The 15633-nt window shown below is 30.7% G+C and overlaps 4 protein-coding genes and 1 long non-coding RNA gene across 6 annotated transcripts; 3 read left to right on the top strand and 2 right to left on the bottom strand.

Annotated features, from left to right (window-relative positions):
- Window positions 1–213: 213 nt before the first annotated feature.
- LOC100747721 (suppressor APC domain-containing protein 2) lies at window positions 214–2720 on the top strand. 2 transcript variants are annotated; one of them, XM_003487664.4, is made up of 5 exons: window positions 214–1470; window positions 1686–1832; window positions 1905–2117; window positions 2184–2326; window positions 2406–2720. In XM_003487664.4, the coding sequence occupies exons 1-5, from the start codon at window positions 622–624 to the stop codon at window positions 2410–2412; spliced, it is 1359 nt and encodes a 452-aa protein (XP_003487712.1). In that variant the 5' UTR covers window positions 214–621; the 3' UTR covers window positions 2413–2720. The 2 variants fall into 2 exon arrangements, with proteins under 2 accessions (XP_003487712.1, XP_012238335.1); XM_012382912.3 differs by having other exon boundaries at window positions 2184–2331.
- On the bottom strand, window positions 1875–5572 carry LOC105680467. Its single transcript, XR_001102120.3, has 4 exons — window positions 5431–5572; window positions 4537–4705; window positions 3098–3257; window positions 1875–2082 (listed from the first exon to the last, which is right to left on the bottom strand). It is a non-coding gene; the product is annotated as an uncharacterized LOC105680467 (long non-coding RNA).
- LOC100747598 (platelet endothelial aggregation receptor 1-like) lies at window positions 3390–6119 on the top strand. The gene is made up of 4 exons (XM_003487663.4): window positions 3390–3906; window positions 5281–5418; window positions 5568–5699; window positions 5974–6119. Exons 1-4 carry the CDS (start codon window positions 3858–3860, stop codon window positions 6036–6038), a joined length of 384 nt encoding a protein of 127 aa, XP_003487711.1. The 5' UTR covers window positions 3390–3857; the 3' UTR covers window positions 6039–6119.
- A 505-nt stretch (window positions 6120–6624) lies between these two features.
- On the bottom strand, window positions 6625–13104 carry LOC100747483 (cold shock domain-containing protein E1). Its single transcript, XM_003487662.4, has 11 exons — window positions 12956–13104; window positions 10535–11821; window positions 10270–10449; window positions 9986–10176; window positions 9684–9894; window positions 9372–9601; window positions 9042–9303; window positions 8730–8966; window positions 8451–8656; window positions 7774–8358; window positions 6625–7684 (listed from the first exon to the last, which is right to left on the bottom strand). Exons 2-11 carry the CDS (start codon window positions 10928–10930, stop codon window positions 7516–7518), a joined length of 2667 nt encoding a protein of 888 aa, XP_003487710.1. The 5' UTR covers window positions 10931–11821; window positions 12956–13104; the 3' UTR covers window positions 6625–7515.
- Window positions 8722–15511, top strand: LOC117151399 (piggyBac transposable element-derived protein 4-like). The gene is made up of 2 exons (XM_033319629.1): window positions 8722–8732; window positions 13370–15511. Exon 2 carries the CDS (start codon window positions 14730–14732, stop codon window positions 15285–15287), a length of 558 nt encoding a protein of 185 aa, XP_033175520.1. The 5' UTR covers window positions 8722–8732; window positions 13370–14729; the 3' UTR covers window positions 15288–15511.
- Window positions 15512–15633: the final 122 nt, after the last annotated feature.

Here is a 15633-nt window from a genome sequence, read left to right as displayed (position 1 = left end):
AGATCCCTGCGACAAATACGTATCAACAATCGATAAATAAAATTCAAAAATTTATAGTTAGCATCTTATTTCTTTTATTTATCAAACATCAAAATATCATGATTATTTTTGTAATATATTAATTTCATATATTGTTTAAGTTATATATGTATATATTATGCGTATATAAATTAAATATCATACTTTAAGAACTGTTTCTATGAGTAAAATAACTGTAGTACGTTCTAGATAGATTCGTACTTCGACACACCTGTTTCATCTGTTGCGTTCATATTTAGTTGCATACAATCGAAGGTTTAAAGAGGTTATCAAAAAGTTAACTGTTAATAAAATACAAAAAAGGAAAATGTATTCAAAACGCCTTAAGTGTATTCATATTTGGCACAAATAATTCTACTAATAATTGGGCAGTACACTTTAATAAATGTTAAATAAACGAAAAGACATTTATCAGATGAATGAAACAATATTTAATTAACGAAATGACTAATCGGACAAATATTCCTTAAAAGAAACAATGTTATACCTTCCACTACCAGGAAGGTAATATATGAGTCTGGAATATTTAAATGAATGTATGTTTTCTTAATAACTATATTTTAAATACGCTTGCATATAAATATGGCGCAAATACAAACTTCGAGCGCGGATGGACTACCAAAGCACTTTGTCACCGCTATGCGTACACTTTTTGATATAATGGATGACCAAAATACAGGGTTTGTAAAATTTTCTGATATTGAAGGCAGATGGCAAGATGATGGAACGCAAGGTCTACCAAAAGGTGTTTTGGACAGCCTTAAAAAAGTCACTCCACCTAATGGATTATTGTCTTTTGAAAGATTTTGTACAGGACTCAAGATATGTTTGCTACAAATTCAAACAGATAGTGACTCTAAAAAACATGATGGTCAACCAAATAGACCGCCATCTGCTCCAATACTTATACCTGATAATCAAAATAAAACAACATGGACATCTCCAAATACAGCAACTATTAGGCCAAATAATGCTATATCACAGCAACGTACCTTAAGCATGCCACAATTATTAGCAGGTCGAAAAGATGTTAATCATACACACTTAGAATTAATGGATAGTAGAGGTGGTCCTGAATTGAAGCTAAATAAGGCATATGGACCTCCTAAACCTCCACGGATGGGTGCTGCATTAGAAGCTAGAACTATTAATTCAGAAAGAAATTTTGACAAATCTGAAATTCGAACTGTATTACAAAATTGGCAGATGGGTTTGTTAATGAATGATGATAAAGCTATAGAAAAAAGACAATTATCAACGGTAAATTATAGATCTGACACTAGAACATTATTAAGACCAACCAGAGTATTGGGAGATGGTAAAGCAGTTGAGTTGCAAAATAATCAAGTTGGCTTACAGCCTAAGAAACCATTAAATAGACGCAGAGAACCTAGACGTCATACGTTGCAGAATGGTATTGATTACAATATGGTAAAGATATTCTTCTCTAGGATTCCCAACTAACGATTGGTGATTGGTTTTGGGTATGCATGAAATTTGGTGATTATTAACATGTAGACCATAATACAATTTATACTAAATTCAGCATAGTATATAATATGTTTATATTATATTTTAATACATAGTTGGGAAGCCTGTTTCTTAATTTTTAACAGCAGTAACTATTTGATAGCTCTCTTTTTTAGATGAAAAGAATGAAACAGATTGAACAAGAGAAAGATGTATTACTTCAAGGTCTAGCTGCAGTTGATAAAGCTAGAGAATGGTATTTGAAACAAATATCTGCTACTCAGGAAAAAATTAAACATCTTGGGCGTATGGGATCTCATGTGGTATCAAATATGCTTTCCAACTTTATAAAATTATCTGAAATATTCTGTGTTAACGTGTATGATTTTATTTAGGAACAATGGACAGAGGCACAGCAAGAACGTTTAGAATTACAACGTGCTCGCGTCTTAGAAGTCAACAGACACTTAGCTGCACTAATAAGTAGTTGGGAACGTGGTGGACTTCCTCTTCACATGAATCTTGCGTTTCTTAGCACTCCTACATCGACCCAACTTCAGCAAGATATATTATCTAGGTTAAAGCAACAGAATCATAGACTAACAGAGGTAAATGAAATAAATATATATGTAATTAATAATATATTTAATTCACATTTGACGATTAAAAATTAGGAAGTCAGTAAAAAAAGCCAACGGATAGCATTACTTGAACAAGAAAAGGACAACTTGGTACGAGAATTGTATAATAGACAAAGTGGTATAGTTCAATCTAGAAGAGCAACAATGATTCATGAACAACATGATCAAACATTCATGTAAGGTACTAACAGTTAATATTTTAATTCTTTTATGTATAACATAAAATTATATTTTACATAAATATTGTTCTTTTAGAATATAAATAAACAAGAAGATTTACCTTTGATGATATAATGAATTACATGCAAAATATCAGATACACATATATCTAGAAAAATAATTAAAATCATTGTTATAAACTTTTATATCTGTTATATGTGTTGAAATATTTTAAATATCTGCATAAAACATGAAATATTTGTGTGAAATATTCACAGTACTAATACTCGAATGTACTTATACATTGTAAATGAAGTCTTAAATTTTTTATAATCCGTCCAAGTCTCAAAAGAGAGATTATGTTCTTCTCTAATAAATTATTATTCTAATTAATAAATTGCCTTGACCTAATTTTTTATTTTATTACGATATCATAATCTTAGTTTATACGCAAAATTAAATATGTTCGTATTACATTTTTGAAACTGATTATCCTTATCTTATAAACAACTATCCACAAAAGAAAATTGAACGAATAAATTATACACGTTCCGTACTGTAAACTGTAAGCTACATCTACTTCCGGAATTATGACTGTACGTGTCAAATGTTATCGAACTTTAAAATGTGATAATGTACTTCCCTAACCACCCAGCGTTACTATTGGCACTAAATTTACTTAAAAAAATAAGTGTCATTACAAAAATGTACAATATAAGAGAAATATGGTAAAAATTAACGTTCGTTGGCATTTTATTTCAACTATAAAAGATATTTTAGTTACTTACAAAAGTAAAGAGCTAATAATGTTTTCTGCCGACCATGTGTTCTGTTTAGAAAAACATGTGCGGAATCATATAACGGACTGGGGCTAATCCCGACCGATATAACGTTCCCTGTCTCAGGTCATATTAGTCCGGAATCTCAAGACCTCTCTCGTTATTTTGTCTAAAATAATATATAAATGCACAAATGAACGATATTGATAATAAAAAATTATAACAAATTTTGAAAAAGTACTAAATTTAAAATTAACTGAACAAAAGTCCAAAATATAAATAATAATTCATATCGGTAGAACAAATGAAATTGTAAATCTATATGTATATGTTTGTTAGAAATATATTATATATAGTCAGTGGCTTATTTTACACCCCACGCATGGTTCTTTGGCTTAGTAGAGTCTGGTGGGTATACTAGCTAAGCGCGTTAGTCCGCATTTAGTTAATAGTCATAGTCATTAAGAGGCAGTTGCCTCTGCTGCTGTCCGGAGTCGGCTAGTCGGAGTTCAGTTCAGTTGACGCGTTCAGCGAGTATAGATGCTAGCTGACATAGGGAACGTTGCATTGGAGCACAAATTTTATCCTCGCGATAGTGAATGTGTAAAGAACCCCCTTTTAACGAACGACCTTTAACCCTACTGAGTTCAAGTAATAGCCTAGCTGCAGGCGCTGGTCGTCGATCTCTGTCTTCTGACATCTACAATTATCTGGATTATCGTTATCGGAACAGTTCTCCCCCGGATTTTGTGAGAGCTTTAAGCCCATCATGCTACCAAGACTGATACTACCAATAATTCTGCTACTCGTTATTATAGGTACGAACACGTTACTTGCGTTTCACTAGAATTTTCATACTGATTAAACATATCAGAGAGGATCGAGAAATCGATATTTTGCTTACGATAACGTAATTTATATGGCGGTATGTTATCACTATGAAAATTTTTCTTCTAATTTAATCGGCATATTGCAACTGTATTTTATCATTTCATAATAACTTACTTCTGCATGCGTGTCTTCATCAATTGTATAAAGATGACCTTAAGAAATATAAAAATTACATTAATACATTTTTAAATTTGAAGGCGATAGATTTTATTTTAAGGTCATGGAAAAGTTATTTTCGTATGATATTATTTGTACTACTTTCCTTAAACAACGTTGATTTAAATGTTGAATAGTAACTCTCTAATAGTAATTTACTTAAGATAAAATAAATGCAACCGTTCTGTTAAAAGAAACATCTCGGTTCATTCACCGAGTAGACAGATAATGTGTCACGATAATAAAGCGTACTTTCAATGATGCACATTCCGCGTTTCTTCTCGATTGTACCTTATGAAATATGTTTACAATTAAATTTCGTCTTTTGCATGAACAAGAAGAAATATATTTAAGCATGAATTTATTTATAGAAGAAAATAATAGTAATTTCTGATGCATACCCGAAAATCAATTAACCCGCGCAGACATGCTTTATCTCGTTAAATGTTTATCAATCTAGACAAGTGGGAAGTGCAGTGGACACATCCGGTACAAATATGTAGTTGCCTCTGGCAGCGTGTTTCTTCGTAGCATTATCTTTTCAGGGTAAATAAACTGCAGATATATTCACTGCGAACAGAAAATGTTGTAGAAAATGTGCAATTTATAACTTATTGTTTCAATATTTATCGCATTATTTCGTAATACAAAATTATTTTTATTACTAATAAAGTTTGTTCTAATTCCAAATGAATATTCATTTAATTTCACTAAGTTTTAATCCACTTAGTTATATTAGAAGTTACATAATTGATTTCATATAGAGACTTATTTATCATCTACTGATAGAAGTAGTATTCTTTTATGCTATTGTCATTTAATCCGATGGTAAACGTTTTATATTCCGCTTATTGTTGTTTCCAGAATCACACATAAAATACAATATGAATATTGTATTAAATTATATATTTTCATACTACTCTTAATATGTATTAAATTATATATTTCCATGATATTCTTAATAAAAAAAGGGAACTAAAAAATTAATTACTTTGTGTCTTTTTTATAGTTTAAATGATATACATATTGATATTTATAAAAATAACATAAAAGATACGACGAATAGTTAGAATTTGATTATTATGTGCTGTATCATATTGTTATATGTATATTTACTAAGTACTTCGATTTGGTTTAAATAATAGGCACATTATCAAAAGCTTGCGATTTGGATCAAATGCAATATGGATGTCGTATCTATAATGCACAATGCAGATGCGGTTACGGTTGTTCTTCTGAATACAGATACAATACTAACGAAGATTGCAAAGAAGCGTTAAGAGGTAATAACTTACCTGTTAATTTTATCCACGACATTAAATATCACTGTTAAACTTGTTCATAGATACTTAGACGAATACATATAAGTATTCAATATTAATACTGAGAGAATTAACCGATTGCTTTTTATTATTTTATTATTATTTTTTAGGTAGGCGTAGTGATATATGTTATAGATCGAAACCTTGTTTGAATGGAGGATCATGTTTGCAAATATCATCAGATCCTGGATTTAAATGTCGCTGCGAAGGAACTGGTTATTACGGACCACATTGTGATAAACGTTAGTAATTATTATCATCGATAAGTAATGATTATAATCATAAACTTTGCAGACATATATTTTACTAACTAATTGATAACTATTCAATTCGGTACTAAACACAATCTGCTCAATTTTCAGTTATTTAAAAATGTTAATAATATATTATTCAAAATTGAAGTATTGTTTTTGAAGTATTGAATTGAAGTATTGAATTGAAGTATATAAAATTGAATAAGACTAGTAAATAGAAAATATAACAAAACATTTTTTAATGAAATGATACATTTTGCAGCTTGCCCAGGACCAAATAACCAACGTTTTCGAGGACCATTTCCTTACGAGTGTGTTGTAATTTAATTTGTAATTTACCTTTTTTTAATCTATCAAAAATCAAATACATATTAAGTACAAAAAATAAACATATTTTGCGAAAATTTACACATCTTTGTACATACATAATAAATATATTGTATATATGATAATCGTCTTGTTACTAGAAATATTTTAAAAAATTATTAAAATACTACTTACAAATAATATTCATTAAAAAAATTATAATCTATAGAAATCTCAATTTGTTATATATTGTTTAAATCTCTGAAATTCATAGAAAGAAGATATATCTGATATTTTCACTGTTTATTCATCAATAATTTTACAATATGTATGCACATGATGTGTTGGATCCATGAGTTTTTGACAAACGTTTAGTTTGTATCGTGCTTGCGTTAATGCAAGTTGTTATTTTACTCCTTTCCTATTTTCTACATAATGCCACGTGTACCTCGCTTGCTGTTTCTGATGGCAGAACTTATAAAATGCAATTTTTTTATTCTTCGCATAAGTACTTTTTGTAATTTTTTGTATTATATATCGACTGAATCCGTAATACTAGTTTGATTTTATAACACGAGACTGCATCAGGAACTTAACGACATGTATATATATTTATATGTTATATATTATCTAGGACAAACAATTGGCCAGTTGTAACTTTTTTTACAAATTCATAGACATTTTCTCCTCAATAGAGTAACATGTTACAATAATTTATATAGTAGAAAACACATGTCTGCTTCTTCCATTAAAAAATTATGTAAATTCATAAATTTTAGTAAATAATACGAATGCGTCTTCTTCGATTTTTTTGATTATATGGCCAATTAATATTATCACATATGCCGTGTATTGCATATGATTTCATTTCCGACTATTATACATTATTTTAACTGATCGCAATACACATTACGGGTAAAACAAATATTCTAAAGAAAATAATATAAATAAAGATTTTATCAACATGTACGTATATTTTTATAAAGACAGACGGGACATTATCTTTGAACGTTACAAACAGACAGGTTGTCAAACAGTTCAATGTTAAATTATTTTCCAATCTATAACTGTACCTATAATAAACTGAATGAAGGAAATATCTTAAAATTTTTTATTGAAAAGAAAATGTAGTAATTAAAAGTTTTAATAATATTTCGTAACCATTGTTCACAATTATAAAAATCTACATGCTTTTCGAAAAAAAGATTTTCAGTAAATTTTTTAAAGAAATTGAAATGGTTCAGACAAACTGCCTTTCTGATTATCTTTATACTTTATAAGATGATAAAATGACTCGTTGTGTTTTATTTTATATTCTTTTCTCAACAAGAAAATCCAATTGATTATTATCAATGTTATTATTGTTGTCACATTAGTCTCAATTTGGCAAATGTTTACGATGCTTATAATAATAATAATCTCGGTACCGAAGTGTATGGACTAAAAACAAGTAATGTAGATTACAATTTGGATAAGCAATAATCCTTTCAATACGACATTACTCTTGGATGGCACCAGGGGTATGCTGGGATCTTTCCTGACTAAATCCACGTGTGCCGTCTGGCCCTCTTGGTTGTCTAACTATTGTTAATTTAGGACCTGTGTCTTCCAAAGATGTAGTACGTAAACGGCTGATCAAACGTTCGGGTCGTTGTTGAACTGCATCACTGTATAATAAAGAAAATAGAATGATATATCAATTAATCAAGATATTAACGAAAAGAAAATATTTAAGTAAACAATTTAAAAAATTCACCTTAATCGCGTTACATTGCATGCAGATGATTTACCAGTACGCTGATTCGTAATCAAAACGAATTCAACCTGATCTCCTGGTTGAAGTATTGCATGATCTCGAACTTCGCTCATGTGGAAAAATAACTTCTTACCCTCATCAACTTCATAAGCAAGAAAACCGAAAGGACCTTTCACTGCATCAACTGTTGCTCTCCTCTTTTTTCTAACTGCTACGATATTACAGGCGTGACCTGCCGAATCAACCTGTAATTGTACAGGATCACCAGCTTGTAACAATTCTCGTTTGTTGACAAGTCCCATAATTCTAAATTCATATTCCGGAGTATCTTCGTCTTCATTAGCGGCATTTATCTTTATTAAGCCAGCATACTCTGCCTGGTCAGGATTTGCACTTCGTAAAGGTCTAATAACCGTTCCATCAAGTACTTCGCTAACTGGCGTTGGCCTAGGAATGCTTCCACGAGGTAGCAATGTGACGTATTCCGCGGCTACGCAACCACCATTACCTCTACTATTTCCAGAACTGATCGTACATTCAATATCAGCTCCTACTTCCAAAGCTCCTACATCCCCTTCAAAATTGCTAGAAAATAGAAATGATGAAAATATAAAAAGATGATAAAAAGATAGAAATATAATAATATTTTCTTAAATACGTATATGTTAATTATTCACCTGAAGTGAAAAAATATTTCTTTATCATGATTTACAGTCTCAATAAAACCAAATCCATCTTTAAGTGCAGCAATGAAACCTTGACAAACTTGATCATTCAATTTTTTGTTGCCATTTTGAGTTTTTTCACCAGAAGAGTTCATTAGAGATATGTCAACTGCAACAAGTTCTTTATTTCGTTTTACTTGACAGATACTAAATTGAACCTGAAACACTAATACTTTAAAAGAAATGCATTAATAAAATTACAATAGTACATATATATATATATTAATATACCTTGTCACCAAGTCTTGGAATATTCTTAGGATCACAATCTTTACTAAAGAAAATAACGCTCTTTTGTTGATTTTCTTTTGTATATCCAATAAGACCAGGTACAACACCATTTATACCCTGAATTATAGTACCCAATAAATCTTTTTCTATAATTGTTTCGAATTGAACTGTACCAGCTGGTAAATGCTTCAACCTAATTGCACTTTGTCGATTGTTTGAAAATGAAGAGGATGGATCCTAATATAAAGATAATTAATTAAAATATATTTAAAATGTTAAAATAATTTCGAAACATATGTATATCATACTTACTTGAATTACTGTGAATTCGACCTCATCTCCTACACTAATTTCTCTATCAACATCCAAGACTTCATTAAAGTGGAAAAAAAGTCGTGTATCTCGATCTACACAACGAATAAAGCCAAATCCATCTTTGAGTGTAACTATAATGCCTTGTTCTCGTCTTTCGCCGGATACAGTAAAAGATTCAGATAACAATAAAATTTCAGTAGCTCTCTTGAGTTGATCTCTAGTATCTGTAGCAATACGAAATTGGACCCAGTCCCCATGTCTACAAATATAAAGTCATAATTATTTCAATGAAAATTAAAAATGAATAAAAATATTCTATAAATATACCTGAGAGTAAAATCTCCTTTTTGATCTTTATCACCAAAAGGAATCTCAACTTCAGAATGCTGTGTATCTCTATATCGAATTCTTCCAGGCAATGGATCATTCTGATGACGAGCTGCAGTGCCCCTTTCCAGAGGTTTCAATACTTGTCCTTTTACTACTTCATTGCTAACTTCTTCAAAAACTATTGAACCAGGTGGTAGCTTAGTAATATTACAAGCTACTTCTTTTCCCTGAAATATTAACAATAATTAAATTTATCTCAACGAAACGCGCACGATAATTGTTCATGTAGAATGAAGAAAATATTTATACATTTCGTATTTGTATTGTAAATTCAACGTCATCTCCTAGTCTAAGTTCTTCTTTCATAGATTTAGCTTCGCTAAAGTGAAAGAAAATTTCCTTAACTACGTCAGCACGTTCAATGAAGCCGAAATTTTCTTTCATCGAGCATACAACTCCACGATAGCGAACTGGACGTGTTGGATTTTCCAACCTTACATGACATGCACCCAAATTTCCACTGTAATTAGCAGTATTGCATTAACTCTGTATTCTGCGACAATTTATAATGTATAAATATGATAAAAGTTGATAATAAATAAATGATTTACCGTTGAGTCTCAGCAATTTGAAATGACACTCTGTCACCAGCACGTAAAGTAACATTTCCTTCAACATCATCTTTCGTATATGGCAGAAAAAAACACTCTCCACGATTTTCATAACTGATACGTCCTTGTGTATCACCATTTGTATGCAATTCTGTTGTTACATTTCCAAGTACTCTTTCTTCATTTAGCACCTATATCATATATTTATGTGATTCTGTGCTCCTTATATATTATATTTAATACTTTAGATAATTTTTGTGTAAATATATTAATGATATACTAACCACTTCTGGAGCAATCTTACTAACAATACTAGCAATAGGTTTGCCTGTCCGTCGATCATAAGTCATTTCAAATTCAACGGGATCTCCAATTTTTAAGTGTTCTATATTACCACTAAATTGGCTAAAATGAAAGAACAACCTTGCTTGTCTTTCACAGCACTGTATAAATCCATATGAATGCTAAAAGAAAATAATAGTATTGTAATTATTATATGGTAAAACAACTATTAAAAAGCTAATAAAGAATAAGTAACAAGATCCTTACTAATAATTTTTCGATTATTCCAGTTTCTCGAGGTCCTTGATTCTCAAATTGATCTTGATAAGTAGAATTATTTGTTGTTGGCTCTTCTGTATAGCCAGTACTTCCTTCCATTCCTGTAAATGTTCCAAAAGGAAATCTGGTAACTTCATTACGTGACATTTTAGTGTTGGGATAACCGGCATATTGTATAGAATTTTTTCCATTCCCAGGAGGTGAATCCATCATATAATGATCACCACTATGATTGGTACCATTTCTGTAGATATTGGTTGTTGGTTGATGTGATCCCGTTATAACTTTGGGACTTGGTATAGTCATAGACTTGTAATCAAGTATTGCAGGGTCAGAGTTCATGATTGGCGGCTGGAACGTTTTCCACTGAGGATTTTTGGACATTGTCTCGAATTTGCAGAATTTTAAATGTAATCTTTACGTATAAGTTTTCCTCTTTTCTTGAAACAATTACTTAATTTCTTTTATGTTCACTTCTGTTTCACCACAATATATATTTATATATATATACTTATATTTAGAAATTTTTAGTCTTTTCAATTATTTAAGTGTTAACATAGATATCACAGAACGGTTCTTGGTACCTTATATCTTCATTCACTATTATAATGTTACAAGAACTTAATACAGAGGAAGAGAGGCTCTTTAAAATGCTGCAGAAATGCAGGCTCCTTTGTGACCAAGAAGTGGAAGGAAGGGTTTGAAAGTATTTTGACGTTTGTCATAAATTATTTATAAGAGAGTACCCAGGCAACTCTGTGCAAAATTGGCACTCTTTAAATACGAATACAAGTGTTTTATTAGTCAAGAGCAGCACAATCTCAGCCGCAATCACAATCACGGTCACTTTATAGCTCACCTAACTCTTTCTCACAAAGCTTGTGTACACAATATACAAATGAACAATATAGTTAATGTTGATTTACGAATTAATACAAGTACAAAATTCTTAGCACGTCATAGACCATTGATACTTTCCATATATGTATGCACATGTTATAACAACTGTTTGATATTTACTCAATTTAGCGTACACTAGAACAACTGTGTTCCTTTTAAACAGCAGTCATCCTTTATAAAAGGAGTAAATCAAAAAACATAGGAGATTTAAAAGATAAATGTTGACTTGAAAATCCTCAGATGTCTTCAATGCGTGCTGAGTGTGATTGTGTTGTTCCAATATTTCTATGTTAGCGTTTCTTTCTTCAGCATTTAATTATGGAATTTACAGTGAGCCTTGGTTTCAAAAATGTCCTAAACTAACAATTACACAAGCTGAAATAAAAAACATTTATTTAATTAATATAATCCAGCACACATTAGAGAAATAAAAATGTATTATCATAATGATTATGAGCTTTATGAAAATAATAGTAAGTAATTACTTTTCCTCTTAATACTTAAAAAAGCATCTACAATAATATACTAAGTTATATGATTATATCTAAAGAAGATTCTTTATGTTAAAATAAAAAAATAAACAATATTGTTTATGTATCTTAGATAAAGTATTATACATTTGTAGTAATAGATTATTTTATAAACATATTGGAATATAAAATTAAATTATTTGTTTCTTATTATGATTTTAATTTGTAATTATAAACTTTTACAACATGCAAAATTAAAAAATTAGCTATCATAAATCAGAACAGAAGTGTTATTCTAACTAAAGTAAAAAAATTGTTATCAGAAATAAAAAGAATAATATCTCATTTGTATATATAGGTTATTATATATATTTTTCAACCCACAATATTCAAATATATATAGCATTCTAAAATATATTTCTTGTGATCTATTTGTGGTTACATATGAGATAAATAAGATATTTACAATAATTGACTGCCAGTTTGACATTGACTTTTTATACTCCAACTGGCACTGTTTCTTCATTGCCTTTTATTTATTTTTCGAAATTTTACTCGTATTCAAAGCCTCATTTATCGATATGATGCAATTAGTCAAAACATAGTTATCATTAATTTATCATTTAAATCATAATTCTCGAACTTTACTGTAAATGGGATGCAATACTTGAACACCCACATGAAAATGTTTGAAATATATGTAACAATATAAGCAATTACAAGTTTCTTTAAAAAGTAAATAAACAGACGTTTCATTCAACGGAATTTCATGCAAGATAATATTGAATTCAATATAACGATAACTGTTTATAGGATGTACCTAAACAAAAATCTGAAATATTGTACATGCTCGCTAGTTACGAGAATCTAATTTTTTATGAGGTCACTCGTTTCTTTGGGTATCATAATGATTTATCAAAGTCCCGTATGCATATAAAATATATATACAATTGTCAGGAAGCAAATAATTCTGCTAATTATAAATGTTTCATTGCAAAGCTCATAATCAAATAGCTTTAAAAAGATTTATAAAACTCACCACGACACAGCACAGCACTGACGACATGCCGCCATGTTGAATGTCAACATTCAGTATTCACATACAAAACAGGAGCAACTACAGAGTGACTACAGCTAAAAATTTGGGTTCATAGCCATCTGGTAATATTGCTACAAAAACAATTATTCGCTAGTCCTATTAACCGTAGAAAACTATAAATTTATATTTAAAAGCTAATAAATTTAATAAAGAATAAATAATTGGTTGATTATAGAAATAGGGTGCACATGAAAATGAAAGTGTGTTCTCAACATAACGTTTTTGAGTTATGTCCAGGAAAAATTTAAACCAATGATATTAAAGTGCGTTCGAAAAACTGTCAAGTTTAATATTTTGCCGAAGTGTTTCAAAAAAGCAAGTGTTTCATATTTGTGTTAAAAATACAAAATGGAGTGTTCTTTAACCCTTAGAGTGCTATGGACGCATATATGCGTCTGGCGAAAGCTATCGGTGTGGACTAAGGACACATATATGCATTTTTTGTAAGTGTCCGGCATGGACTAAGGACGCATATATGCGTTTGTCAATTTTTCCGAACACCTACGCAGAAGTAATACTATTACGTTTGTGTGAGATAAATATAAATACATTTCTTAGTAACGGCAGTAAACAAATGCCAATAATGCCTCGTTATAACAGTTGTCTAGTTCCGTACCGGACAACGACCAAGGACACCCAGAAAATCCGCGGCATAAAGACAATTTATAACAACTTTCAAGAACCTCAGAGGCTCGTCACATACCGGAGAGTCCAAGATAATGCCCTATATAATCTATATTCACGATAGTGCCCTATATAATCTATTTGATTATCTTTTACTTGTGACACTCTTCAAAATGGCAAGTAATATTGAAGAATATTTTACAAGAGACGACAGCGAAATAGAAAATTACGATTCAGGCGATTTGATGAATGATGTGTACCAGTTTGATCCACCATCATCAGACAGTGAAGAATCGATCGATCAAAGAATAAATAGAAAACGGCCTAGAACACTAAGTACATCTTCAGAAGAGAAAAGTTCAGAAGTACCTGCAAATATCGAGACCTCTTACCAAACAGGAATATTATTGTGATCAAAAACGAATTTAATGCCTAAACTACATATCTTTGACGAACAAAATGCAGGAGTGAAAGAAAATCTGAACCCAGAATCAACACCTTTAGACGCCTTTCAAATGATATTTTCGGAAGAATTAGTCGCTCAAATTACCGAGCAGGCAAACAATTATTTCAAATGCGTACAACAGTGTACAGCATATAAAAAGAATTCCCTTTTGACGAATTGGAAGGATGTTTCAGTCCCTGAAGTGTACGTATTTTTATGCATTTCAATGCTAATGCCGCGTTCGAAGAAACTGTCTTTGAGAGAATATCGGTCTACGGACGAACTGTTGAAAGGCAATATTTTCCGCAAAATAATGGCACGAGATCGATACGTGGTATTATTACAAATATTGCACTTTAACTTACAAATATTGCACTTTAGCGACCAGTAATCGATAAATTAAAGATTTCTTTTTCGCAATCATTTGTACTTTACGAAAATCTATGCGTCGACGAAAGTCTATTGCTGTACAAGGGCAGATGTTATTTTAAACAGTTTATACCATCCAAGAGAAGTAGGTTCGGCATTAAATTATTTCTCCTTAGTGACTGTAAAACTAATTATGTATTGGACTTCATAATTTATACTGGACAAAAAACAAACATTAGTAGAAGTAACACAGCCATTGGAATTTCTGGAGATGTGATGACGCTGCTTCAGCCATATCTTGGAAAGGGCCATACACTAATTACGGATAATTGGTACATGAGTCCACATTTATATACCTTATTACATGAAAACAAAACCAACGCATTTGGAACCATTCGTAAAAATAGGAGAGATATGCCCCACATGGAAGAAAAGTTAAAGAGAGGAGAAATGTGCTACAGATCGACTGGTATTTTATTGGCAATGAAATTGCATGATAAAAAGGAGGTTTGGATGTTGTCTTCTGCACATGCAGCTGCATTGATTGAATCTGAGAAAAGAGATTATCGTACAGGATTATATAAGAAGAAACCATCATGTATTGCCGACTATAATTCCAACATGGATGCTGTAGATAGAGTTGATATGATTTTGAGTACACTTAATTCCCTATGGGAAACTATAAAGTGGTACAAAAAATTATTTTTCCACTTGTTAGATTTAGCTATATATAATACATATATTTTATATCAAAAATCTACTGCTTCGAAACAAAAATTTAGTGAATTTCATTTAGCGTTGATAAGAGATTTTACGAAAATATTTCCAACGTAGAAGCATGGTAAGAGGAAGGAAGAGAAAGTCTGAGGATTTACCATTTCGTTTAACTGATAGGCATTTTCCATCAAAATGCCCTAATCATGCGAGCACAGCACAATTATCAAGAAGAAAATGTCTTGTTTGTGTGAAAAATAAGAGAAGGAGTGACACGCAATACAAATGCAGAAAATGCGATGTCGGATTATATATTGATAATTGTTTTGCAATTTTTCACACACAACTGAATTATTAACTTATGCTTATAATAAATAATTAATACTAAAAAATAACGCTCTTGAATTATTTAATCTCGTGCAAAAGAATTACTATAACTTATTACGATTTACGCTTCGAATAGTCA

Source organism: Bombus impatiens, unplaced genomic scaffold (assembly GCF_000188095.3).
Source record: "Bombus impatiens unplaced genomic scaffold, BIMP_2.2 scf_0197, whole genome shotgun sequence".
NCBI lineage: Eukaryota > Metazoa > Arthropoda > Insecta > Hymenoptera > Apidae > Bombus > Bombus impatiens.
Note: the sequence above shows the minus strand (reverse complement) of the source record. Positions and strands in the feature narration are given on the sequence as shown.

What these genes read in the sequence shown, in the direction of transcription:
- LOC100747598 (XM_003487663.4), top strand. Translation starts at nt 3,858, where the DNA reads ATGCTACCAAGACTGATACTACCAATAATTCTGCTACTCGTTATTATA. An exon ending in TCTGCTACTCGTTATTATAG is followed by an intron (nt 3,907 to 5,280) that starts GTACGAACACGT and finishes TTTAAATAATAG; the next exon opens with GCACATTATCAAAAGCTTGC. An exon ending in CGGACCACATTGTGATAAAC is followed by an intron (nt 5,700 to 5,973) that starts GTTAGTAATTAT and finishes TACATTTTGCAG; the next exon opens with CTTGCCCAGGACCAAATAAC.
- LOC100747483 (XM_003487662.4), bottom strand. Translation starts at nt 10,930, where the DNA reads ATGTCCAAAAATCCTCAGTGGAAAACGTTCCAGCCGCCAATCATGAAC. An exon ending in GAATAATCGAAAAATTATTA is followed by an intron (nt 10,450 to 10,534) that starts GTAAGGATCTTG and finishes ATTTTCTTTTAG; the next exon opens with CATTCATATGGATTTATACA. An exon ending in TGCAATGTAACGCGATTAAG is followed by an intron (nt 7,685 to 7,773) that starts GTGAATTTTTTA and finishes TTTATTATACAG; the next exon opens with TGATGCAGTTCAACAACGAC.
- LOC100747721 (XM_003487664.4), top strand. Translation starts at nt 622, where the DNA reads ATGGCGCAAATACAAACTTCGAGCGCGGATGGACTACCAAAGCACTTT. An exon ending in ATGGTATTGATTACAATATG is followed by an intron (nt 1,471 to 1,685) that starts GTAAAGATATTC and finishes TCTCTTTTTTAG; the next exon opens with ATGAAAAGAATGAAACAGAT. An exon ending in AGAATCATAGACTAACAGAG is followed by an intron (nt 2,118 to 2,183) that starts GTAAATGAAATA and finishes ATTAAAAATTAG; the next exon opens with GAAGTCAGTAAAAAAAGCCA.
- LOC117151399 (XM_033319629.1), top strand. Translation starts at nt 14,730, where the DNA reads ATGACGCTGCTTCAGCCATATCTTGGAAAGGGCCATACACTAATTACG.